Source organism: Mirounga leonina, unplaced genomic scaffold, assembly GCF_011800145.1.
Source record: "Mirounga leonina isolate KUSES-001 unplaced genomic scaffold, KU_Mleo_1.0 Mir_170, whole genome shotgun sequence".
Classification (NCBI taxonomy): domain Eukaryota; kingdom Metazoa; phylum Chordata; class Mammalia; order Carnivora; family Phocidae; genus Mirounga; species Mirounga leonina.
In genome coordinates, this window is record NW_023270433.1 from 10,056,646 (window position 1) to 10,083,676 (window position 27,031).

General features: G+C 36.1%; 1 protein-coding gene across 1 annotated transcript in view; it reads left to right on the forward strand.

Annotated features, from left to right (window-relative positions):
* The window catches only part of SCAI (suppressor of cancer cell invasion), a 135,497-nt gene extending 111,204 nt beyond the window's left edge, over nt 1-24,293 (forward strand). The window contains exons 15-18 of the mRNA XM_035015821.1: nt 6,394-6,466; nt 9,971-10,144; nt 10,329-10,429; nt 21,902-24,293. Of these exons, the coding sequence (XP_034871712.1) occupies nt 6,394-6,466; nt 9,971-10,144; nt 10,329-10,429; nt 21,902-22,048 (495 nt within the window). The 3' untranslated portion in view covers nt 22,049-24,293. The remainder of the gene's footprint in view (nt 1-6,393; nt 6,467-9,970; nt 10,145-10,328; nt 10,430-21,901) is intronic.
* Nucleotides 24,294-27,031: the final 2,738 nt, after the last annotated feature.

Genomic DNA, 27,031 nt, shown 5'->3' on the forward strand with positions numbered 1-27,031 from the left:
ATAAGAAAATCAAGGCAGGGGCACTGAGTGACTCAGTCACTTAAGCGTCTACCTTCGGCTCAGGTCTTGATCCCAGGGTCCTAGGATCGAGCCCCGCATTGGGCTCCCTGCTCAGTGGGGAGCCTGCTTCTCGCTCTCTCTTTCTCTCTCTGCCCTCTGCCCCTCGTGTTCTCTCTCACTCGCTCTGCTCTCTCTCAAATAAATAAATTAAAAATCTTAAAAAAAAGAAAAAGGGAAGAAGAAGAAAAGAAAAGAAAATCAAGCCACAGAAAGGTTAAGTAATTTGCCCAAGGTCACACATACAGCTAGTAGGTGGCTGAGTTGGGATTTAAACAATCTTATTGTAAAGTCTGTGCTGCTAAGCATATTCTGCTGTCTTTTTCCATGTGTAGCACTAGTCACCTTCTGTATTACATAACTGCTTTGTTTACTGTGGGTCTCTACCTGCCACCTCCACACCCAACTCCAGGAAAACAAGTTTTTTTCTTTTTTAAATCTGTTTTGTTTACTGCTGTATTCCTACCACCTAGAACAGTCTCTAGTCAGTAGGTTCAAGGAGTATTTGTTGAAGAAAAGAGAGCTTTAAAAATGATACTATGTACTGTTTTAAAGTTGTAAAGGTGTTTTAAAGTATCTGTTAAATAGATAATGGCTATAAGAAGGAAATCAGAAAAACCCAATCAGGGTATGAAATAGAGGGAAATGATTGAAGTTATCTCTTTTTCCCCCACAAGAAAGGCTAGCCCTTTGGAGTTCACCAGTAAATACTTCTAAACTTTTAGAATCAAATATACAATTCCAGAGCAGTGAAGATCAGAACTATCCATTCAATAGCAATTAGGTCACAAGACACTTGTATGACCTTGAGCATGTCCTTGGTCTTTTCTGTGCTTTTTTTTCTTTCTCTGTAAAATAGGTTGGCAATACTGATCTTACAGTATTGTTAAGATTACAAGTTATGATCTATGAAGCCTAGGATAATCCCTGAAAAGTAGTATTAGCGCTCAGTAAATGATAGAAATTATTATGATATTGACTATTTCAAGACACAAATAATACACACAAAAGAAAACCCTACCCCAGATTAGTTTATCATTATAGATTAGAAAAAGATAAAATACTAGTAAATAGACTAGTAAATGGATTAAGAGAATAATCTAACAAAAGAGTTTGAATTGTACATGAATTTTTTGAAAATCAATCAATATTATATACTATGCCAATAGGATAAATAAGAAAAATCACATGCTTAACTTAGGGGTCATTTTGTACCCATTCTTTTAAAATAATAATTTATTTTATAAATAAATTTAGTGCGCTTTTTTTTTTTTTTTAAGATTTATTCATTTGAGAGAGAGCACGCAAGTGGGGGAAGGGGCATTAGGAGAGAATCCTCAAGCAGACTTCCCAATGGTTGTGGAGCCCTACTCGGGGCTCAATCCCAAGATCCTGAGATCATGACCTGAGCCAAAATCAAGAGTTGGACACTTAATCAACTAAGCCACGCAGGCACCCTGCACCCTGAGTACACATTCTTTTTTTTTTTAAGATTTATTTATTTTAGAGAGAGAGTGTGGTGGGGGGAGAGGTAGAGGGAGAAGAAGAGAGAAACCCAAGCAGACTCCATGCTGAGCATGGAGCCCCACTTGGGGCTCACTCCCATGACCCTGAGATAGCAACCTGCGCCAAAATCGGACACAACCGACTGCACCACCCAGGCATCCCTCCAGTACTCATTCTTATTTAAAAAAAACAAAATAAAACAAAACTCAGCTTATGATGAAAAGCTACTATATTAAGTAGCCAATTTTGGACTTCAAGTGAGAAACATTAAAAGTATTCTTAGTTAAAATAAGCAAGAAAAAGAGAGTGCCTGCTATCATCCTTGTGATTGATCTTGTTTTAGTCCTGACCAGAATTGTTTAACATTCCCAAAATAAAACAATGAAAAAGTTTGTCCAGACTAATAAGACGTGTAAATATTGAAAAGAAAGAGGGACGGCTGGGTGGTTCAGTCAGTTAAGTGTCTGCGTTTGTCTCGGGTCATGATCCCGAGGTCCTGGGATGGAGCCCCACATCGGGCTCCTTGCTCAGCGGGGAGCCTGCTTCTCCTCTGCCTGCTGCTCCCCCTGCTCTCTCACTCGCTCTCTGTCAAATAAATAAATAAAATCTTTAAAAAAAATACTGAGGGATGGCTGGGTGGCTCGTCCATTAAGCACCTGCCTTCAGCTCAGGTCCTGGTCCTGGGGTCCTGGGATCAAGTCCCACATCAGGCTCCTTGCTCAGCAGGGAGCCTGCTTCTCCCTCTCCCTCTGCCTGCCACTTCCCCTCCTTGTGCTCTCTCCCTCTGTCAAATAAATAAATAAAATCTTTTTTAAAAAATTAAAAATATTGAAAAGAAATAGAAATTCTTAATTATAAATGATATAATTTTATATTTAGAAAATCCTAAGGAATCACAGAAAAAATATGCATACAAATTCAGCAAAGTAGTTAGACATGGGATGAATATATAAAAATGAATAGCAGTGTTTATATGAGCTATAGCAAGTTAAAATTTCTGTATTGGGGCACCTGGGTGGCTCATTTGGTTAAGTGGCCAACTCTTGGTTTCAGCTCTGGTCATGATCTCAGGGTCGTGGAATCGAGCCCCGTGTCAGGCTCCTTGCTCAGTGGGGAGTCTGCTTGAGGATTCTCTCTCTTTCCCTCTCCTTCTGCCCCTCTGCCCACTCAACATGCTCTCTCTCTCTAAAATAAATAAATAAAATCTTTAAAAATTTTTCTTCAGTGTGTATTCCATTTACATACATTAGCCATAATTTTTTTAAACATAATAGCATTAAATCATATAAAACAATAAAGAAATAAGATAATCCTATGGGAATTAAACTATAAAATTAATTACTGAATGGGTTAGAACAGAGACATGCAAGGTATCCTTAAAGAAACTGTTTCCCAGGCCTAATATTTAAATATAATCTGATAGGAGGAAATCAGAGGTCCCCAAGGTCACCCCCAGGCTCAGCGATTCATGAGGAGTGATAATTCTCAGCATATAATCACACTCACTACTAAGATTTATCACAGTAAAAGGATACAGTGCAAGATCTCAAAGGAAAAAGGCACATGCTATCAAGTCCAGAGAAAAGCAGGCACAAACTTCCAAGAGGCCAGTGATGTCACACAGGATGCACTCAGTTCTTCTTACAAGTGAGACTAGACAACATGGGTGAAATGTCTACCAGCGAGGCTCACTAGGGACTCAGTGCCCATGGTTTTCATTGGGGACTCATTGTGTAGGCAGCCTCTGCCTGGCACATACTAACATGCCATTGTCCCAGAAGAAAAGCAGGTGCTCAGCATAAACCATCTTGTTTATACAGTCCAGGTAAAGTGAATTGCTCTTACCAGTTCTGCTAATGGTGGGAACCCTCCCCAAAATCTAAGTCCCCAGAAGCCAACCTATGACCAGCCTTGTAAGCAGGCAGTCAGGCTTGCAGTCAGGCTTGTTAGGCAACTCTCTCCACACAGTATGGTGGGGAGAAAAAAAGAAGAAGAAGAGAAAGGTTGGTCAACAAGGGAAGCAAAGAAAAAGGAGACCTTGGGACATAAATAATAGCCATCTGCATTTTAACACTATCCAAGAACAAGATCATTATGGCCAAAGATCCAGAAGGCCATCTCTGCAGTGTAGATAAATGGCTCAAGCTGCCTTATCCGAAGAGTGCTCCTTGATATCATTCAACTTACTCCCTTTGTTTTGATTGCAAGAAATTGCTAATTTACTTGTTTAATTTTTTATATTGATATTATATTCACAAATTCACAAAATCAAAAATTTTAAAAGGCTTATTATATCTCTTTATACCTCCCAGTCTCGATTCACTCAGTTACTCTCTTTCTCTCTATGAGTAATCACTGTTGTCTGTTTCTTGTTTATCCTTTTAGAATTTTTTTAACATATATATAAGCCAAAACAAATACATAGTCTTAGCTATATAAATGGCAGTTAACATGCTATATACAACTCACTTAATGAGAAATGTTGGAGGGGCGCCTGGGTGGCTCAGTCAGTTAAGCGTCCCAACTCTTGATTTTGCCTCAGGTAATGATCTTAGGGTCATGAAATTGAGCCCCGTGTCGGGCTCCATGCTGGGCGTGGAGCCTGCTTAAGATTCTCTCCTTCTCCCTTTCCCCTCTGTGCCCCCCTCCCACCCTGCTCTCTCTCTCTTTCTCTCTCAAAAAAAAAAAAAAAAAGTTGGAGATCTTTCCATATCCCTTCATAAAGAACTTCTTTGTTCTTTTTTTTTTTTTTTTAATAACTGCATAGTATTCCATTGTATGGTTGTGCCAGAATGTATTTTACCATTTTACTAATCAATCCCTTGTTGCTGGTCATTTGGTTGTTTCTAGTCTTTACTATTACTACCAGTGCTGCAAGGAGTAACTTAGGGCTTAATGTTATTCACAGGTTTGAGAATATATTGTTAGTATAAATTTTTAGTTGTAGAATTCCTGTGTTAATGGAATATAGATGCTGCCAAATTGTCTTCTAAAGAATTTGTTCCAATTTATACTCCTATCATCTACATATGAGTATTTGTTTCCCCATATTCTTGCCAACAGTGTATATTCTCAAACTTTTGGAAATTTTGTTAAACTGGTAGGTTAAAAAATGATATTGTAGCGTAGCTTTGATTTTATTTCTCTTATCAGTAATGTTAAGCATCTTTTTCATGTATTTGAGTTAGTTATATTCCCTTTTCTGTGAATTCCCTGTTGTCTTCCACTCATTCTTCTATTGGATCAGTGGTCTTTTTCTTATGGATTTGGAGAAGCTCTTTCTATATTAAGGAGATTTATCTTTGTAATGTGCCTTGCAGATATTTTCCCCAATTCATCATTTCACTTTTGATTTAGCTTATGCTGTATTTTACTATGCACAAGCCTTTGATTTTGTAACTGGGTTTATTAATCTTTTTTTTTAAGTTTCTTTATTTTTTAGGTAATCTCTACACCCAACATTGGGCTTGAACTTATGACCCAAGATCAAGTGTTGCTTGCTCTTCCAACTGAGCCAGCCAGCACCCCAGGGTTTATTAATCTTAATCGTAATAGTTAGAAAGATCTCGGTTATAAAATAATAACACTTATTTTCTTATATTTTCTTTCAGCACTTTTATTGCTTTTTTTTTTTTTACATTTAAATCTTTGATATATTTGGAATTATCCAAGTGTGTGGTGCAAAGTATAGAGCCAACTTTTTTCTATGATGGCTATCCAGTTTTTTCCCTACTGGATAGCCATCTAGCCATCAAATTTTCCTACTTTCTTAAAAATTTTATTTTATTAATTTATTTTAAGTAATCTCCACACCCAATGTGTGACTTGAACTCACGACTCTGGGATCAAGAGTCACATGCTCTTCCAACCAAGCCAGCCAGGCACTCCAAATTTTCCTACTTCCTAATTTGAACTATCATCTTTATCATATATACTGAAGTCCTGTCTGTTTGGGGGTCTAATTTTGGATTCTTTGTTCTCTTCCATTGGTCTTCTGCCTACTCTTATGCCAGTGCCACATATTTTTAGTTACTGAGGCTTTAAAGTATGTTTCAATATCTCATGAATCTAGTTCCCTCTCTTTGTTCTTCTTTTTCAGAGTTTTCCTGGCTAATCTACTTTTTCCATATGAACTTTAGAATTATTTTTTTCAGTTGCAGGAAAAAATATCTGTGGCCATTTTTATTGAGGTTGGTTCAAATTTTAATAAATTAGTGTAATGATATCTTTAGAATGGGTTTCTCTCTAAGAACATATTGTGTCTTTCCATCCTTTAGAGAATGGATATCCTTAATCAGGCAAAGAGTGTTCTAGTTTGAGTATCAGCTTTAATTCTCACTGTAAATTAACATATTGACATTCTGGTTTTATACATCATTCTGTATAAGCAGTTAATTTGATTCACAATGAGAAATGGTTGCAGTCTTCTCTGATTACTCCCCAGTAAGTCAGGTTTTAGAGCCTGTAAGACAGAGAGCCAGATTCTAGAGCTTGGAAAATCCACCCTTGTAAATAATTGGCGTACATTGCCCATTGGGGTGGCCTTTTGGCAGATAGCCAGACGATCTTTCCCTATAACACTGCAACTATGTATATGCCTTTATTTTAAAAATAAATAGTTTACTTTTAGTAAACTTCACTATTATAAGGAAGTCTATTATCCTTAGTAGTTATACATGGATGGCAGTCTGTTCAGCTGTTATTGATGTTTCTGCATCTGCTTATGAGTAAAAGGGCCCTATATACACTGATGACGTGCTTTGGAAAATTACTGAGTAACTATCTTTGGTCAAATTTTTAATGGAAGTTTTAAATTCTTATATGTTACAGAATTTCACAAACTTATTTGGACAGCCACTAGTCTGCTTGCTTTCTCCTACAGCATATCCAAAAGCTTTACAAGGTATGTTGTCATTACCTGTTATAAACACTGTCTGCATTTTGAATAATACTAATCTTTGTCTCCCCACCTATAATGATCACATGTTGATTTATAGTGCTTAACGTGGCAGGTGTCAGTCTGAAATAAACCCCAAAGTCTTGCCAACAACTAGACTTCTTTAATGCGCTGCCATTAGGTCTTGAGATAATTCTAAAAGAAATGATAAATCATCCCTGAGAAAGGGTGTTTTTGGTCCCTTACTGTTGGGGAACTCATGATTTGTGAATTTTAAAATTTGTTTTGCAGGTGTTTTTTGTTTTGTTTTGTTTTTGTTTTTGTTTTGGTGTGCGTGTCGCCCTTCATACAACATGATTTCCTGTATCTCTTGCTACATGTTTTAGGCATCTTTTTTTTTTTTTAATATTTTATTTATTTATTTGACAGAGAGAGAGAGAGCACAAGCAGGGGAAGTGGCAGGCGGAGGGAGAAGCAGGCTTCCCACCAAGCAGGGAGCCCTATGCGGTACTTGATCCCAGGACCCTGGGATCATGACCTGAGCTGAAGGCAGCCACTTAACTGACTGAGCCACCCAGGCACCCCTATTTTAGGCTTCTTTTAAAACTATATGATTTCTGGTCTAGAAAAACTTCTCAGCCTATGCCTGAGAGTTAGGATAACCTTACTGGCACAACTTAAAGGGTTTCTTTTATTCACATTTTTACCTTGTTGTATTTTTAAAATAAAAGCACCTATTTTCAGTGTGCTAGGGAGACAGTGTGTCCGGGTTATGGTTGTTTCTCAGATGGCTGAGAAATGAAAGACTGTCTTTAATAATTTGTCCTTGATAAGCAGCACGTAAAATAAAATCTAATTCCAACTCCCAGTCATTAAGCTAGGTAAAAACTAAACAAACCTTAACCGTGTTTTAGCAGTCCTTGTCACTGTTTCACCATCTCCCTGACTGAATAGTGCTGATGTCTCTCTGTGGGAGATAGCATTTTACTGCTACTTCCCAGCCAGAAGCCCTGTCTACTGACATAGTTTGACACAGGAAGTGATGGTCAGCATTTGAAAGCCTGAGAGAAGCTGGAGACTTTTCACTGTTGTTTTAAGGTAAGTTTTGCTATTTAACAGGGAAAAAAACCATGTAGAAATATTACGTTCTTGTATCCAAAAGCCGAATTACTAAGGGATAGAACTTACCTTCAAACAACGGTAAAATTCTCCTGCTTTGAGGACTTTGTTAACCTGTTTCCTGTCATTTCTGGAGAAATGTAACCCCTTCCAATTACTTAGTGCTTTCTGCTGTCAATTTGTCCTATTAAGATGCAGCTTTATTTAAAATTGCATGAGCTAATGGGTTAATACCAAGATTATTTGTTCCGAAAGGCTTTATTGCATAGAGGGTAAAAACAGAGACTCTGGAGGTAAGCTGATTGAATTTGAATTCCGACTCAGCCACTGACTAGCTATGTGACCTTGGGAAGTTACATAGCCATTCTGTGCCTGTTTCTTTCCTATCAAATGGAGATAGTAATAGTACTTCCTCGTTAAATATTTTTGGGTATGTAGTAAGTATTCAATATGTGCTAACTCATTCTTTAATGGTCATTATTATTAATGCTTATTATCACACTTATTTGTTGTATACACCCTTAACACTTTTTAGTCCAGTATCATATCTTTGTGCTAGAAAGCTTAGACGTCTAATCCCTTAAATATGGCCCATCTGAGCACAAAGCTAGCAGATACCTAGATTTTGGGATGTCTTATTAGGTTCCTGCACCTCTAGTAACTAAAGTCTCCAGTTCTCCCTTGAACCACGAGTTACATCATCTGTACAACAAACATTTATTTATTCAGCATTTATTTATCAGGTTCTGTGCTGGGCGCTGGAGTTAACACTCTGACCAGACAAACACAGTATGTTCCTCAGAGAGCCAAATGTCTAGCCAAAGATACAGACAACCTAAGAGGCATTTCTTATAGGTGCTATTAGTCGTTCATAGAAGGAAGCATATGGAACACGTAAGAGGAACTCCTGAGCAGCCCTTGCCGGTGAAGAAAATGGATAAAAAGATGTCAGAGTGGAGTTGAAGGTTATATAGAATTATTTGGAGCTGGGACATGGTTAACAAGAGTGTCCTAGCAGAGTAATAGCATGTGAGCCCAGACATAAGAGCTCTGTGATGAGAGAGTTTATGGAACTTTTTTTTTAAGATTTTATTTTTAAGTAATTGTTACACCCAACGTGGGGCTTGAACTCACAACCCCAAGATCAAGAGTCGTGTGCTCTACCCACTGAGCCAGCCGGGTGCCCCAGTTTATGGAACATTTAGAGAAATTAAAGTACTTCCTGCTAGTGGAAGGACAGGGTGTGGGATTGTGTGACTGAATCATGAAAAACCTTTTAGGATTTGTGAAGAGATTAAAATGGAGGACAGTGGGGTGCCATCAAAAGATTGTGAACAGAAGAGTAGCATGGAAGAGCATTCATTAGCCTTGTGGAGAATGGGTTGGAGAGGAGCACTGATGGAAATAGGGAGATGTTGGTGGCTTCAGAAGATACTAAGCCCAAAGAGCCAACAGGATTTGGTGATGGATTGGATATGAGGGAACAAGGGAGAGGAAGGAGGCAGAGGCGAACTTCCAGGTTTCTGGCTAAGATGCTGGTAGAAATGATGGTACCGCATAAGAAGCAGATTTGTAGAGAACAAAAGGGAAGAATTTGCTTTCAATTTCTGACAAGTTGGGTTTGAGGTTACCTTTGAAACTTAGGTTGAATATTGTAGTCTAGAGCAGCTCTGTTCAACAGAAAGATAATGTAAGTCATGTGTAATTTTGAATTTTCTAGTAGCCACATGAAAAAAAGTTTAACAGGTGAAATTAATATATCTTTTTGTAGAGAGGCTCTGAAATCCTACATATATTTTACATTTCACAGTGCACCTCACTTTGGACCAGTCACATTTGAAGTATCCAGTAGCTACATTAGGACAGTGCAGTTCTAGACCGGGTGAGCTCGATCTAGGCTGCAGATAAGAGAACTGGGAATCAGTAGGCATGTAAGTGATAACTGAAATTGTGGGAGTAGGTGAGATCAGCCATGTGTAGGGTCAAAGAGAGAAAATATTGATATTTAAGGGATAGGTGAGAAAGAGCAACTAACAAAAGGGAATGAAAAAGATGGCCAATTCTAGTACTCATCAGAGAATTCTGTCATGAACCACCCATGTACTTGCCATATTTGGATAAAATTTGTTAGTTGGAGTGAAAAAGACAAAGGACTATGTTCCTTTTCCATTTCTCTTAAGTTTCCTATGCTCTCTCTTAAGTTTGTTCAGCAGAAAGCAGCGTACCTGGGATGTTTTTGTAGTTCCATGCAGAATCTACTTTATTGAATTATGTTTTAATGATACAGCTTTAATTTTGTGTAATATCATTATATTAAAATATTCCTCAAATAGATCTCTTATCTTTTGCAAAACTGTTGTCTATATATATATAACATGTTTGTTATTACAGATCAATCTCAACGAGGTAGCCTCTTCACTCTCTTTTTGAACAATCCTCTAATGGCCTTCCTATTTGTCTCTGGATTGTCAAGCATGCGCAGAGGCCTATGGGAAAAATGTCAAGAATATCTTCGAAAAATCAACCGTGATATTGCCCAGCTACTGACCCATTCACGTTCAATAGGTACCCTACTAATCTAACTGAACACTTAACATACTATAATGGTTTTATATTGTTGAAATTGTTTGAATTTTTAAAGGTATTTATTGAAGGCAGGAAAGTTGAGAAGGTTTTCGAACTTTCTTCCCCTTTGAAATGAGTTTTTCTTTTAAGCATCTTTTTACTGTCATCTTTCTCCTCTTTGCAGATCAAGCATTTCTCCAGTTTTTTGGAGATGAATTTCTTCGCTTGCTTCTCACAAGATTTATCTTTTGTTCAGCCACCATGAGGATGCACAAGATTTTTCGGGTAGGCAAAGAATATTATTAAAGACCAATTTTACCATTTTAGGTATTTAGGAATCATATATTATATTTTATTAAATATACTGTATTAAATAAAATTTTAATAGATTCAAAATAATATTTACAAATTATTATGACATATAAAGATGACCCATATAAGGCACATCTGAATGCCAGTTAAAGAAGTAGAACATTTTCATTACCTTTTAGGCCCTTCCCGGATCCTATCTCTCTCTCTCAAATGAAATTAAAATCCTGAATTTTATAATTATCATTCATTTTTCTTTATAGCTTTGCCATATGTATTATTTATATTCCTACACAACATGTTGATGGATCCAAATTGTATGTATTCTTCTACAGCTTGCTTTTTTTTCACCTACTATTATAGTCCTGAGGTTGAGCCAAGTTGATGACAACTGTAACTTTCATCCATTTGTTTTCAGTGTGCTATAGGATTCGATTGTTTGACTGTATATCAAAAATTTCTTGTCCATTCTACTGATAATGGATATTTAGGTTGTTTCCATTTTTTTATTATTCTAAACAATGCCACTGTGAAATCTTCTCAGTTACCTGGTACACATGTATAAGATTTTCTATACTGGGATGTGAGGTCAGATTATATAAGCATCTTCCAACTTTACTAGGTAATGCCAAATGTTTTGCAAAGTGGTTGTATCAATTTACACTCACTAGCAGTGTGTAAGAGTTACTTTTGCTCTAATCCTCACCACTTGTTGCAGTCTTACTTTATATCATGTGACTCTAATGGGTATAAATTAGTAGTTCAGGTGGCGCCTGGGTGGCTCAGTCGTTAAGCATCTGCCTTTGGCTCAGGTCATGATCCCAGGGTCCTGGGATCGAGCCCCACATCGGGCTCCCTGCTCTGCGGGAAGCCTGCTTCATCCTCTCCCACTCCCCCTGCTTGTGTTCTCTCTCTCGCTGTGTATCTCTCTCTCTCAAATAAAAAAAAAAAAATTAGTAGTTCATTGTGGTTTTAATTTTTATTTCTGAAATTGCTTTTAGGTTGAGTAACTTTTCATGTTTTATTCTTTGTTCCTCTTTGTGAAGAGTGTGTTCAAATCTTTTGTCCATTTTGCTCTTAAGTGATTTGGTTTTTTCTGTGAATTCATATAACTACGTAACACTGTTTATTGAGGTTTTAAAAATTTTAGCCGTTACATTTTTCATTTCTATAAGTAACATTTGGTTCTTTTTCAAATATGCCTGAACATTTTTTAAAGGATTCATTTATTTACTTGAGGGGGGGCGGGGGGAAGAGCAGAGAGAAACCAGAAGGAGAGAGAATCTCCAGCAGACTCCGCATTGAATGTGGAGCCTGATGCAGGGCTCAATTTCATGACCCTGAGATCCTGACCTGAGCTGAAACCAAGAGTTGGATACTTAACCAACTGAGCCACCCAGGCACCCCTATGCCTGAACATTTTTAAGTCTCTTGTAACTTTTAGTTTAAAAATAGAATGATTTTTTTTCCATTTTATTATAGTAATTTTAAATATGAAAGAATTGTACAATGAATATCCATATATACACTAGCTAGATTCTGCAGCTAACATTTTGATATATTTGTTTTGGTACATTTATCCATTCCTTTTTTCATTCATCAGTTTATCTCATTTTGTGATGCATTTTGAAATAAATGGTGGACATCAATAGATTTTACCCCTCAACACTTCATCATACATATAAATAACTATACACACACACACACACTTTTTTAAAATTTTATTTTATTATGTTATGTTAATTACCATACATTGCATCATTAGTTTTTGGTGTAGTGTTCCATGATTCATTGTTTGCATATAACACCCAGTGCTCCATTCAATACGTGCCCTCTTTAATACCCATCACCAGGCTAACCCATCCCCTGACCCTCCTCCCCTCTAGAACCCTGAGTTTGTTTCTCAGAGTCCATAGTCTCTCATGGTTCATCTCCCCACTTCTTTTTTTTTAATGTGAAGTTCGTATACAGTGAAGTGCACAAAACTAACATGTGCCATTAGGTGAGTTTTGACAAATACATACACCCATGTATCAAGTTATACAACATAGCATCATTCCAGAAAATTCTCTCTAAACCCTTTTCCAGTCAGTCCAGTACCCATTACCCCAGAGGCAATGCTATTTTTTATTATTTTCACTATAGCTTAGTTTCACCTATTCATGAACCTGAATTATACAGTGTGTACGTCTTTGTGTAAACCTTCTTTGACCAAGCATGTTGTTCTTTTTTTTTTTTTTTAAGATTTTATTTATTTGACAGAGAGAGACACAGTGAGAGAGGGAACACAAGCAGGGGGAGTGGGAGAGGGAGAAGCAGGCTTCCCACGGAGCAGGGAGCCCGATGCGGGGCTCAATCCCAGGACCCTGGGATCATGACCTGAGCCGAAGGCAGATACTTAACGACTGAGCCACCCAGGCGCCCCCAAGCATGTTGTTCTTGAGATTCATCCATGTTTCATATAAAAGGAGCTCATTCCTCTTTATTACTGAGTAGTAGTAGTCCATTGTCTGAATATACCACAGTTTATTTGCCTTCTCCTTTTGATGAACACCTGGGCAGTTTTAAATTTTTGACTACTGTAAATAAACTGGCTGTGAACATTCTTGTATAAGTCTGCTCAGACATATATTTTGAATTTTTTTGGTCATAGGGTAGGTATGTGTTTAGTTTTATCATAAACTGCCATTTCTCAGAGTATTTGTACCATTTTATGTTTCTAGCAACAGTGTATGAAAGTTTCTCTATATCCTTGCCAACATTTGGTGTTGTCAGTCTTTTAAATTTCAACCATTTTTGTGAATATTTTTTTAAAGATTTTTATTTATTTAAGAGAGAATGAGCATGAGTGGGGAGGGGCAGAGGGAGAACCAGACTCCCTGCTGAGTAGGGAACCCAATGTGGGGCTTAATTCCAGGACCCCAGGATCACGACCCAAGCCGAAGGCAGATGCCCAACTGACTGAGCCACCAGGCGCCCCCATTTTTGTGAATTTATAGTGTTATCTCATTGTAGTTTCAATTTGCATTTCACTGAATAATGTGATGTTAGACATCTTTTCATGTGCTTCTCAACTATATTTTATTGCATTCTGTGGCTTACCTTTTTCTTTTCTTGAACAGTGGCTTTTCTTAACAGTTGCTTTTAAATTCTTGATGAAGTTTCAACTAACCAATTTTTTTCTTTTGTGGTTTGTGTTTTATCCAAGAAATTTTCACCTATTCCAAAGTTACAAAGATTTTTTCCAAGTTTTCTTCTAGAAGTGTTATAGCTTTAGCTTTTTTACACTTAGGTCTATGATGTATCTTGAGTTATTTTTGTTTACAGTGTAAGGTAAGGGTTAATGGTTTTTTCTTTCATATGGATATGAAATTATTTTAGTATCATTGAAATGGTTATCCTTTTCTCTTTGAATTACTTTTGTAACGTTTTTGAAACTCTGTCAACCATATATGTATAGAGATATTTCTAGACTCTAAATTCTGTTTCATTGACCAATGGCATTTTTCTCCAATACACTGCTACCTTAATTATTCCAGTTTTTTTTTTTGATTGATTATTCCAGTTTTATAGTAAGTCTTAAAATCCTGTAGTGTGAGTTCCCCTAAAATTTAAGTGTTTTGGTTATTCTGGGTCCTTTCTATGTGAAATTTAGCAGCAACTTCACATTTTGATTGGGATTGCACTTAATCTATGTAACCAATCTATGGAGAATTGTATTTTAATAATATTGAGTCAATCAATGACTATGGTGTATTTCCCCATTTATTTAGGTCTTCAGTTTCTCTCAGCAGTGTTTTGTGATTCTCATCTTATAGGTGTTATATGTATCTTAATAAATTTATTCCTGAGTATTTCAATTTTAGAGAGGTATTATAAATAGAATTATATTTTTATTTCATATTCTAATTATTAGTTGCTAATACACAGAAATACTGCTGTTTTTAAAATTGACCTTGTTTCCTTGCAGTCTTCCTAAATTGAAATGTTAGTTCTGCTAGCTTTTTTTATACATTCCTTAAGATTTTGTATGTACATAATCATGTCATTTTCAAACAAAATAGTTTTTACTTCATCCTTTCCAATCTCTATTCTTTTATTATGGTGGGGATTTGTTTGTTTTGTTTTTGCTTTTGTACTTTATTTCAAGGTTAGGTCTTCTGGTAAAATGTTGAATAGAACTAGTGAGAATGGACATCCTTGCCTTGTTCCTGGGTTTTGGGGAAAAATATTTAATCTTTTACCATAAATTAGGTGTTGACTGTTGGTTTTTCATAGATGTCCTGTTTCAGGTTGACTGAGCTCCCTTCTGTTCCTAATCTGTTGAGATTTTTTTTTTATCAGTAATAGGTATGGAAGATTGTCAAATACTTTTTTTTCTTCATTAAATGATCTAATAAATATTAATTCTATTAACACGGTGAATAGCATTGGTTGATTTTTCTAACAGTAAGTTCAGCCTTGTATATCTGGGTTAATTGTATTTTGTGGTCATGTATTATCCTTTTGCATTGCTGGATTCAATTTGCTAGTATTTCCTTATGGATCTTTACATCTTTTGTTATGAGTGAGTACGGGACTTAATTTTCTATTCTTATAATGTCTTCGTCTGGTTTTGTTATCAGGGTATTGCTGACTTCATAAATTGAGTTAGGATGTGTTTCATTCTCTTCTACTTCTTATAGTTTCTTTAGGGTTGGTATTATTTCTTCCTTGAAGGTTGATAGCATTCACTAGTAAAGCATCTAGACATGGAGTTTTCCTTTTTGGAAGTTTTTAAATTTTGAGTTCAATTTCAAAGGCTTTTCATGTTTTCTGTTTTTCTTAGTCAATTTTGATCATTTGTGTCTTACAAGTTCATTTGTCTAATTTATTGCAAAACATTGTCCATAATATTCCATTATCCTTTTAATCCATATAGGCTCTCCAGTGATCTTTTATTTTATTTTATTTTATTTTATTTTTTTTTTAATTTTTATTTATTTGAGACAGAGAGAATGAGAGAGAGAGAGCACATGAGAGGGGGGAGGGTCAGAGGGAGAAGCAGACTCCCTGCCCAGCAGGGAGCCTGATGCGGGACTCGATCCCGGGACTCCAGGATCATGACCTGAGCCGAAGGCAGTCGCTTAACCAACTGAGCCACCCAGGCACCCCTCCAGTGATCTTTTATCCTCATATTGGTAATATTTCCTGTCTTGTTTTTTCTTTCTCAGTCCAGCTAAAAGTCTGTTAATCTTAGTGATCTTTCCAAATAAACAACTTTTGCTTTCATTGACTTTTTTTACTGTTGTTCATCTTTTATAATCTATTTCCATATATACTTTATTGTTTCTCTTCTTTTTAATTACAGTTGACTTTTAAACAACACAGGTTTGAACACTCAGGTCCACTTATCTTTGAATTTTTTTATATAGTACAGTACTGTAAATGTATTTTCTCTTCCTAATGATTTTCTTAATAACATTTGCTTTTCTCTAATTTACTTTATTGTAAGAATATAGTACATAATACATATACATATAAAATATGTGTTAATTGGCTCTTTCTGTTATCAGTAACGCTTCCCAGTCAACAGTAGGCTCTTGGTTAATTTTGGGGAGTCTAAAGTTATATATGGATTTTTTTTTAAGATTTTATTTTTAACTAATCTCTACATTCAAGATCAAGAGTCGCATGCTCCACCGACTGAGCCAGCCCAGTGCCCCATAAAGTTACATGTGGATTTTCACCGGTGCTGGGGCTGGCACTCCAAACCCCCATCCCCGCATTGTTCAAGGGTCAGCTGTATTTTGATTTTAATTTTCTCTTTTAATTCCTATATTTTTAAGCTTAGACCTAACAACTTTTTTCTCTTCTAATATAAGCACTTTCAATTAAGCACTGCCTTAATATGATTTAAATAATTGAAATTTATTTAAGATTCTCTCTCTGCCCCTTCCCGACCTCATGCTTTCTCCCATTCTCTCTCTCTGTTAAAAACAAAAAAAAAAAAAGGGAGAGGTGCCTGGCTGGCTCAGTCCTTAAGCGTCTGCCTTTGGCTTGGGTCATGATCCCCAGGCTCCGCGGGGGGCCTGCTTCTCCCTCTCCCACTCCCCCTGCTTGTGTTCCCTCTCTCGCTGTGTGTCTCTCTGTCAAATAAATAAATAAAATCTTTAAAAAAAAAAAGGAGTTATGTATAAATGTCAGTTTGTTCAATTTGCTACTGAACTATTTTAAACAGTGTTCTGTATTCTTACTGATTTTTTGGTCTGCTTGTTCCATCCCTGACAGAGGAGTATCTAAACCTATAATTATAATTATGAATTGGTTAATTTCTCATTTCAGTTCTCATTTTTCTTTGTGCATTTTGAAGCTGTTATTGAGTTCACACATACTTAGGGTTGTTCTGTCTTCTTGTTGAAATTACCCTTTCATTTATGAAATACCTATTACATGTGGCAATATTCCTGGATCTGCAATCTATTTGATTGATATTAATATAACCATACCTGTTTTCTTCTGGTTTGTGTTTGCACAGCAAATCTTTTTTCACCCTTTCACTTTTAACCTATGGTTCTCCTTATACTTAAAATGGATTTCTTTTCTTTTCTTTTCTTCTTTTTTTTTTTTTTAAGATTTTATATATTTATTTGAAAGAGAGCATGGGGCGGGGGGCAGAGAGGCAGAGGGAGAAGCAGACTCCCCGCTGAGCAGAGAACCAGATGCTGATGCCGCCCTCAACCCCAGGACCCTGGGATCATGACCTGAGCTGAAGGCAGATGCTTAACCAGCTGAGCCACCCAGGTGCCCCTAAAGTGGATTTCTTTTCAATAGCATTAGTTAGGTCCTGCTTTTTTCTTCTATTTAGTTTGCCAGTCTCTACTTTCATTTGATATTTTTAGTTTTGAATTATGTTAATATGAAATGTAATTTTGTAACATAGTTTGATTTAAGGGGCGCCTGGGTGGCTCAGTCGGTTAGGCGGCTGCCTTCGGCTCAGGTCATGATCCCAGAGTCCTGGGATCGAGCCCTTCATCGGGTTCCCTGCTGAGCAGAGAGCCTGCTTCTCCCTTTCCCTCTGCCTGACGCTCTGCCTACTTGTGCTCTCTATCTGTCTGTCAAATAAATAAATAAAAAATCTTTAAAAAAAAAACTCAGTTTGATTTAAATATACTATTGTTATCTATTTGTCCTGGCTGTGGTTTGTACCTTTTTTCTTTCTCTGCTTTCATCTTTATTTGAATTAACAGAGGTTTTGTTTTGTTTTGGTTTAGAATTTTATTTTAACAATAGTATTGATTTACCTCTATATGTTGTTTTACTTATTAATATGACTTCACATTTAATATAATTGTCTTATAACAGTATACCTTTATATTCTCCCTCCCAACTCTGTACATTTGACTTTTATGAATCGGTATATACTAAATGATACTTTGTGGTTAGCATAGCATTAAACAGTCAATGAATGATCTTTTAAAAAACTTTTTAAATGATGGGGCACCTGGGTGGCTCATTTGGTTAAGTGTCTGCCTTCGGCTCAGGTCATGATCTCAGGGTCCTGGGATTGAGCCCTGTATTGGGCTCCCTGCTCCGCGGGAAGCCTGCTTCTCCCTCTCCCTCTCCCTCTGTGCCTCGCCCCACTCGTACTCTCTCGCTCTCTATCTCAAATAAATAAAATCTTTTTAAAATTTGCCGCTCTTTATTTCTTCCTGTGTTTAATTTTCCGTCTGCTATCATTTTTCTTACTATAGAATCTTTTATCATTTCTTAGAGTGCAAATCTGATGGTAATTCTTTCATTATTTATTTCTCTGAAACAGTCTTTATTTCACTCTGATTTTTTTTTTTTTTGAACCATAGGTTATTTAAGAATATGTTGTTTTGTAGCTAAATATATAAGTTAAGTTATTGGGGCACCTGGGAGGCTCAGTCTGTTGAGTGTCTGACTCTTGATTTCAGCTCAGGTCATAATCTCAGGGTTGTGAGATCGAGCCCCCCATTGGGCTCCATGCTCAAGGCAGAGTCTGCTTGAGAGGCTCTTCTCCCTCTCCATCTGCCCCTCCCCCTGCTCGCTCGCTCTCTCTCTCACATAATAAATATTTTTTTTTTAAATAATAAATAAATATTTGAGTTATCTTTATCTTACTGACTTCTAAGCTAATTCCTTTGTGGTCAGATAATATACCTTGTATGGCTTAAATCCTTTTAACTTATTGAAACTTGTTTTATCATCCAGATGTCATCTATCATGGTAAATGTTCCACAGATACTTTCAATAAACATACATGCTAGTAATGTCATAACATCAGGTAAAGAGTTTTATAAATGTCTTTTAGATAACCTTGACTTATAATGTTATTCATCATGGTTTTTATATCTTTACTGATTTTCTGAATACTTGTTCTATCAATTATCGTGATGTGTAATGTGTCTTTTCATTTTTCTCTGGGTATTTTTAAGATTTTTTCTTCATATTATTTCCTATAATTTGGTTATGATATACCTTGATAGGGTTTTCTTTTTTTTTTTTTTTTAATTAGAGTTCATTGATCATCTTGGATCTATGGAATATTTTTGGAATACTTCTGGTCATTTTTGTTCAGATATTTTTCTTCCTCCATTCTCTCTGGGACATAGTTACATATATATTAGACAACCTGTTGTTAACCTCCACATCACTTCATGTGCCCTTCATTTTTCCAAAAAAGTCTTTTTCTTTCTTTCTTTCTTTCTGTTTCAGTTTCTATTGCTGTGTCTTCAAGTTCACTGATGTTTTCTTCCTTAGTGTCTAAAATGCTGTTAATCCTATCCAGTTAGTTTTTCATTTCAGGAATTACATTTTTCTCATCTCTAGTTCTGTTTGGTTCTTTTAATATTTTCCATTTCCCTCCTCATTATGTTTTCCTTTGTGCTCTTGAATGTATGTGTAAGAGCTAAAGTCCTTATCTGCTAATACTATATTCTCTATTATTTATAAGTTTGTGTTTATGATTTTTCCTACTGGTTAGGGCTCTCATATTCCTGATTTTTTATATGTCTAGTAATTTTCTCGTAGAGTATGTACATTGTGAATTTCATGATGTTGAATTCTGGACTTTGTTGTCTTTCTTTGAATAATATTGGACTTTATTGTAGCAGGGGTTTAATCAACTTGCAAATTCCTTTGACCTTCCTATGGCTTGTTTTTAAGCATTTTAGGGATAGATTTAGAGTAGTGTTAGCATAAAATGTAGGTTTATTTTGGCCCAATACTAAGAGGCATAATTTTTCTGGGGTCTCTTTCATATGTCCCCTGTTTCAACAGATTTTCTCCACTCTAGGAAGTGTTTGGTCAGAACTCAAACATCTCTCAGCCCTGTGTGAGCTGAGAGAATTATTCACCATATAATAGTCCCCCATTAGATCTTGTTTTTTGGTTTTTTCTTTTTTAGGGTTGTTGAACAGTTCTTTTTTTGTCTCTATGAGGACTATTTAGTATTTAGTGTGGTAAAACAAAATTTTGGTCTTTATAATTGTAATGAGTAATGCCTAAGGGCTGAAGAATGGTAGGAGTGATTTTTGAATATATGAACTATCATGTGAGATGCATAGAAAAGCAGTAACTTATTTCTCCAGGAAATTTTAAATGAGTGACAGAATTATAGTCTATAAAAATTACCAAGGGGTACCTGGGTGGCTCAGTCGGTTAAGCGGCTGCCTTTGGCTCCGTTCATGATCCTGGGATTCTGGAATTGAGCCCTGCATCAGACTCCCTGCTTCTCTCTCTTTCCCTGTCCCTCCCCCGTCACTCGTCCCCGCTCATGCTTTCTCTCTCTCTCTTTCTCAAATAAATAAAATCTTCATTATTTTTTTAAAGAGAGAGAGAGAGAGCACAAGCAGGGGAAGCGGCAGGGAGAGGGAGAAGCAGGCTCTCCATGAGTAGGGAGTCGGATGCAGGGCTCAATCCCAGGACCCTGGCATCATGACCTGAGCTGAAGGTAGAGGCTTAACCATCTGAGCCACCCAGGCACCCCTAAATAAAATCTTAAAAAAAAAAAAAAGAAAGAAATTACCAAATAAAGAAGAATTTCCAAGTGAGAATACCTCATTTTTGAAACGGTCTCTTTCTTTTGCTTCTATGCAATTACAATTTTTTTTCTTTTTCCTTTACTGTTCCTGTTCCTTTTCTGTTTTTTGGGTTTTTTTTTCCCTTTCTTTCTGGTATTTCCCTTTTTAGGGACTCTCTTTCTTTTTTTCACACTGTGTGCTAATATTCTTAGAGATCTTAGCCATTTTCATGACTTTAATATTTATCTCCATGCATATTATATCCGTCTTTACATATACTGCTCAAACCCGTCTTCTGAGATCGATCTGAATTTTCAAATTCCTTTTGAGGGGCAGTTCTGTTTGTATTACCCTATTACTTCAAATAAAATATACCTAAAACCTGAAGCTTTTATTACTCTCTCCAAATCATTTCCTCTTGTACTTCTCTTTTTCTCTCAAATGGCTCCCAGCTCTTCTCTTATGTCATTTCTTCCTAAAATCTCACAGTCATCTTTGACACCTCCCTGTCCTATAATTAATTGCCAAGGCTCATTAATTTTTTTTAAAGATTTATTTATTTGAGAGCAAAAGAGAAAGAGAATGAGCAGTGGAGAGGGGTAGAGGGAGAGAGATAGAGAGGAAGAAGCAGACTCCCCACTGAGCAGGAAGCCTGATGTGGGGCTCAGTCCCAGGACCCGGAGATCATGACCTGAGCCAAAGGCAGGTGCTTAACTGACTAAGCCACCCAGGTGCCCCAGCCAAGCTCATTAATTTGACTTTTTCAGTGCTTCTCATGTCTTTCCTCTCATTTTAATTTCTGCTGCAATTCATTCATTTAGCCAAATACTTGTTGAAATCCTACATATGCTAGGACTTTCCCCTAAGTAGTTGGCATTATATGATTTCTACAATATAGCAGAGTACTCAAAAGTGGCAAGACCCAATAAATACTTGTAAAATAACTCACTGAATGAATATATTAGGTTGAACCGTATGAAACTGTAATTTTTGAAGGTCACAGTAGTCAAATATCAGCAATTTCCTGTGTTCAACAAGTACACTGCTATTAAGAATCATACTACTAGGGGCGCCTGCGTTGCTCAGTCGGTTAAGCATCTGCCTTCAGCTCAGGTCATGATCCCAGAGTTCTGGGATCGAGTCCCATGTCGGGCTCCCTGCTCAGCGGGGAGTCTGCTTCTCCCTCTCCTGCTCCCCCTGCTTGTGCTCTCTCTCTCTCTATCTCTCTCTTTCTGACAAATAAATAAATAAAATCTTAAAAAAAAAAAAAAACACCTAAAAAAATAATCATACTACTATGCAGAGAACTACATATTAAGTTATTCCTAATATTGTAATGTTAACAGTAATATTATTAATGTTGTATATAATTTCCTTCATTAAACTCTAAAACTTGACTTTTCTCTCCTTTGCCTACCAGGAAACACGAAACTATCCAGAATCATATCCCCAACTGCCAAGGGATGAAACAGTGGAGAACCCTCACCTCCAGAAGCACATTCTGGAATTAGCGTCCATTCTGGATGTTCGAAATGTGTTCCTCGAGAGTACCATAGATGACTATTAAAACAAAAATCCTCTTGTTGAAACAATTTTTCATTTGCCACAGATTTTACATGGTGCCGTTTTTTAATGTGATGACAGACACATAGTGGTGTTACTTAGTTTTAATTTTTTAATTTAAGGCCACCATTTTAAAAACAAACTGAAAAAATTGTTCAGACTTTTAGGGTAACTGTTTTAAAATACAGTCTTTCAAGTCTTTTAAAAAACTCAATTAATCTTGGAATTTTTACTTTTCGGTTTTGAAGTATGGCTACTTACCTCCAACATCTATCCCTACACACATATAGTCAATGTTCTCACCCTCAGAAGAGTAAATCATTTATTTTTATATAATGAAGAAAATCCAACTCTTATACTTGGACCTTAAATGTGTGGATTTAGAAAATATATCATTGTTCACAAAGATGAAACTACCCAGCATGGACTATTAAAAATCAAGAACAGTCTTTCCATAATATTTCTTTTCATTCCAACTTAGTAGGTAGACAAATGTGTGATTCTTTGAAGCATTATCAAGACCATTTTTGAAATCATTTAATTCATTAAATCCTGTCATAATTTCAGAAACTGTATAGGATTGATTTGCATCTAAAAGTTAAATCTTTAATTGGAGTCTTAAGATGATAAATATCACTTGGAATGTGTGAGCCCTGTGTTATCATGATATATGCTGGCATATTTTGCTTTCTTTGTAATCTGAATGCTAGAAATGAAAAAAAAAAGACTTTTAAGTATTTCAGTCAAAAAATCAGATTGTTGGTTTCATAATACAATGTTTCCACAGGAATTCTATTTAATCTTAATTCATGATATCAAGTTTAAAGACTATCCAGATTGAGGGCTGTGGCATAGAGTACAGAGATTATATAACCTTTTTGCCTAGTTCACGTTTATGAGATGTCAAAGTCAGAGATGTTATTAATTTTAGTTGGGGATAACTGAATTATTACTTAACCTAAAATGGAAGTAACTTTTGCATTGACAATTTGGAAATAAGATTTTTTTAAACTCCTGGTATTTAATATTTCATATTCATGCACAAGGTTTTTTTTTATTATTTTAAATAGGATTCCATATATAATATAAAGTTTTTTGTGTTTTTCTTCTCTGTCATCCCCTTCATAATTTCATAAGCATTGTGACGATGCTTTGGGTTTTTTTTCCCCCCTTCTTTTGACTCCACAGCATTCAAGTTCAGAAATCTATGAACCAAAAGCCCGTCTACCTAACTGTAGATTTTGTACAGGCTCACATTCTACCTCTGGCAGTCCCAGGGGAAATAAGGTGATAGCTTTTGGTGCCTCTTTCCTGTGTCCTTAGGGAAATTTTACTGTAATATTTTTAACTTGGTTTTCATTTCAGGCATAGGGAATTATTTGGGACTAAGTTATTCATATACCTGTCCCAATTTGCTGATTTTTCATCTGAAGTCTTGAAATTATTGTTCTTGGGTTTAGGGGACTTCGTGGTATTTCATTCTTTTTTTTTTTTTTTTTCATTATTTTGTTTGTTCTTTTAAACCTTGTTTCAGAAGCTTTGAAAACTTATCCTGGAGGATAAGTTTTCCTTTGCCTAGTGGGTTGTTTTTCTTTATCAGATAAAGACTGCTTTTCTTTTCTTCAGTACCTTTATAAACTTTGTGGCTTTCCTTTCATAACGGTGTTCACCTGGATTATAGCAATAGGCTGACCTCTTGTTTCAGTCCCCCTGAATTTCTGTGCCAGTAATGTACCTGACCTCACGTATTTTCCTCTCCTCTGATGCTTAAAATAGTATTTATTCTCCTGAGCTTTATTCTCACCTGTTTAGCATAAAGAACCCTGGTCTGAGAACTAGGGAGACCTGAGTTCTAATCCTGGCTTCCCTGGTAGCTAGCTTTATGCCCTTTGACAAGTATCTTCATGTTTCTGTTTTATAGTATTCTCATCTGTAAAATGAAGGCATTAGGCCAAGGTCCTATCCAGTTTTATGGTTCTATAATTGCAATCTTGATTTCCCTCCCCGTGCCACCTGGAAAACTAGTTTTTCTGAGTTTACCATAGACATTTTCTTTTCTAAGTCATATTTAACTTGTTTTTGTTCACGAGAATATCTGAGTCTCGGTTACTGTAGAAGCTAATCTGGTGAAGAAATTAGAGCTTTTGTGATTAGAAACATGTTTGTCCAAGAGCAAGGGGTCTTAGAAATCACGACGAGGGTTTAGATGATGACATTGTTACTTAAACTGATAGTAGTGTAATTTCTTATTGGTGGTTAAAAATCTAAAGTGAGCCGAAGCGATCTTGAATCTTTAAGAAAGGAAAACTGTGCTAGAAAATTCTGTACCATTGTTTCATTCATGCCTTCAAGAAGACGTGGACTGAACAAACTATACTCCAGATTTTGTTCTAGGCATTGGGAAAGCAAATGAATGAGACTTTAAAATCCTTGTCTTCATGAAGCTTATATTTTAGTAGGAGTCAGGCAATGAACATAATAAAATTTATGTTAGAGAGTTGTAAGTTGTATGAAGAAAATTTAGAACATGGTAAGGGAAATGGTTTGATTGTTTTGGGGTGAAGAACAGTGTCTAAGTGAGTGATCAGGGTAAGCCTTAGTGAGAAGATTATATTTGTGCAAACAATTCATGTTTCTTTCTTTTTTTTTTTTACTTTTATTATGAAAATTTTAAGCATATGTAGCATTTAATGAACCATCCTGTACCCATCACCAAGCTTCTACATTTTAAGACATTACTTTAAGCAAGGCATAAGAAGTGTAAAAGGACAATCACCCATGGGTATAGGCAAAGAATCTCTTTTTTCAGTGCATACCACTCCCCTTTATAAATATATAAATATTAAGCCCTTTATTTATTTAATTTTAGAATTCATAGAAATTTAAACATTGGAACTAAGAACAAAGCAAAGCAAAGGGAAAAAAGCACTTCTTTGTTTTCAAATTGTACAAGCTCCCCCTGGAGATTCTGATACAGTCTCTCACCTCCCTTAAGAATCACTGCAAAAAAAAACAAGGTATAGGATTGCAAGAAGTCCCTTACACAGAGAACAGTGTTAATAAGCACAATGGAATTATTTTCTCTTTCTTTATCCGTATATTTCTGAAGGTGGTAAAGCAGCTATTTCCCCTACTTCTCAGAAGAGAAAGCTGAGACCCTAAAACACTGTAGGTTTATTCATAGTGGCAGAGCTAGAACTAAAACTCAAATCTCCTAACCTCAGCCCAGTCTTTCTGGTAGCTCAGGTTGCTTTCTGTAATGAACAAGAAAGGAATAATTAGAGATTTCCATTTTGGCACAAAAGGTTAAGGTATTTTTAAAATGTATCAAATATTGAAACCAGGAAATCCGTCAGCCCTGCAAATTTTTATTTATTAATTATAAGAAATCCCCAAGTCAGACAATTTAGCCTTGATTCCAGCCAGGATATATTTTTTTGTATATGTGTGTGTGTTTTCCTCCTAGGAAATGGTGCTCTCAAAACCTCTCAAAGCACAGAGAATTTATTATACCCTTTATATTTTTACCAAGTTGAAATGTTTTGAAATTATAAAAGCAAAGTGCAATCTAGTCATGACTGAAATTTTCCTGATACAGGATCTGGGGTTTATTTTTTCCTTACTTGTGGCTACTGCCCTTTATTTTCTTCTTGTAATAGAATTCCCTGAAACAGATTAGTTGGTAAGTGTACTGAATTTCATCGAGGAAAATGGAAAAGCATCCAATCTGATTTATATATCAATCTGTGGAGCTTTCTTTAGCATTCTTCTCCAAGTTTAATCTCTGACTTGTGTGACTTCATAACTTTCTGTCTCTTAAAAGGGGTTTGGACTCAGTTGGAAAATCTTGTACTTAGTTATCCATGAAGACTTGTAATCAGCCTGATATATAGAGAACATTCTGGACTGGAAATAGAGTAAGGTGCCAAGGGTCAGCCAACTTGGCTACTGCCAGTGATTCAGAACCACCTCCCTACCCTAAGTGAGTAAAAAGATTTGATACGAATATGAATGGTATGAATCTCCTGGTGATATTTTGGATGTGTATGTTCCTGTGTGTGTTTGGAGAGTACAAAGGGTATTTACACGGGGGGCTCTTTTGTTGACCTTATTTATTTAAAAATCTTATTTTATTTGTAATCGCATGTGTATATTTTTGTGATGCTAAATGCAATCTCTGTATACTTTTTTGTATATATGTACATATTTGTAAATATATTGGTATGCAATGATGCAGTATGTGTATATTATATACCCATACCCACTGTGGGCTGAATTTATTTAAGTTCTATGAGGACATCATAGTGGCATCGTTCATGCTGCTGTAATTAGGTTGTGGCTGTATCTCATTCATGAGCCTCTATTTTGAGGGGCTTGTGTTTGGGTAAAATTGGCTAATTTGGAGTTGGAATTAGGATATGAAGATATTAACAGAAAGCAGGATATTCTTAGCTTTAAAATCATCTGTCAACTTCCATTTAAATGGATGATAAATTAGTGATATAAACCTGAAAAACCTTAGTGTGTGAAACTGAGACACCAGCAGGTTCTTAAGCCATTTCAGTCCTTTATTTTTCTTGACCCATAATTGAGTATTATTATTGAGTAGTATTTATATTGGGAATTAAGGGGCTGTGGAAAAAATTACTTTGATCACATTTCAAAATAGATAGGAAAATGTCCTTTAAATAGAGAAATTCTGTTTGTAGTTGCCATGTCAATACCTGATACTAAATTTTAATTTTGGAACAGTGTTTTCACCGATGTGTCCCATTTTATATCTGTCTCTGTGAGGCAGAAAAAGGGGCATTAGGTAGGGGAAGGCTGTACCTAGGTGGGGGTGGGATTTAATAAGGAACAAGAGATTATTAATCTGTATATTTGCAGCAGCTGTGATAAATTTAGTCCTGTCTTGGCATTTCAGACTATAGATTTTTCTTATTGGAGTTGCATATCAAAGATGAGTAGGCTCATCTGAGAAAATGCT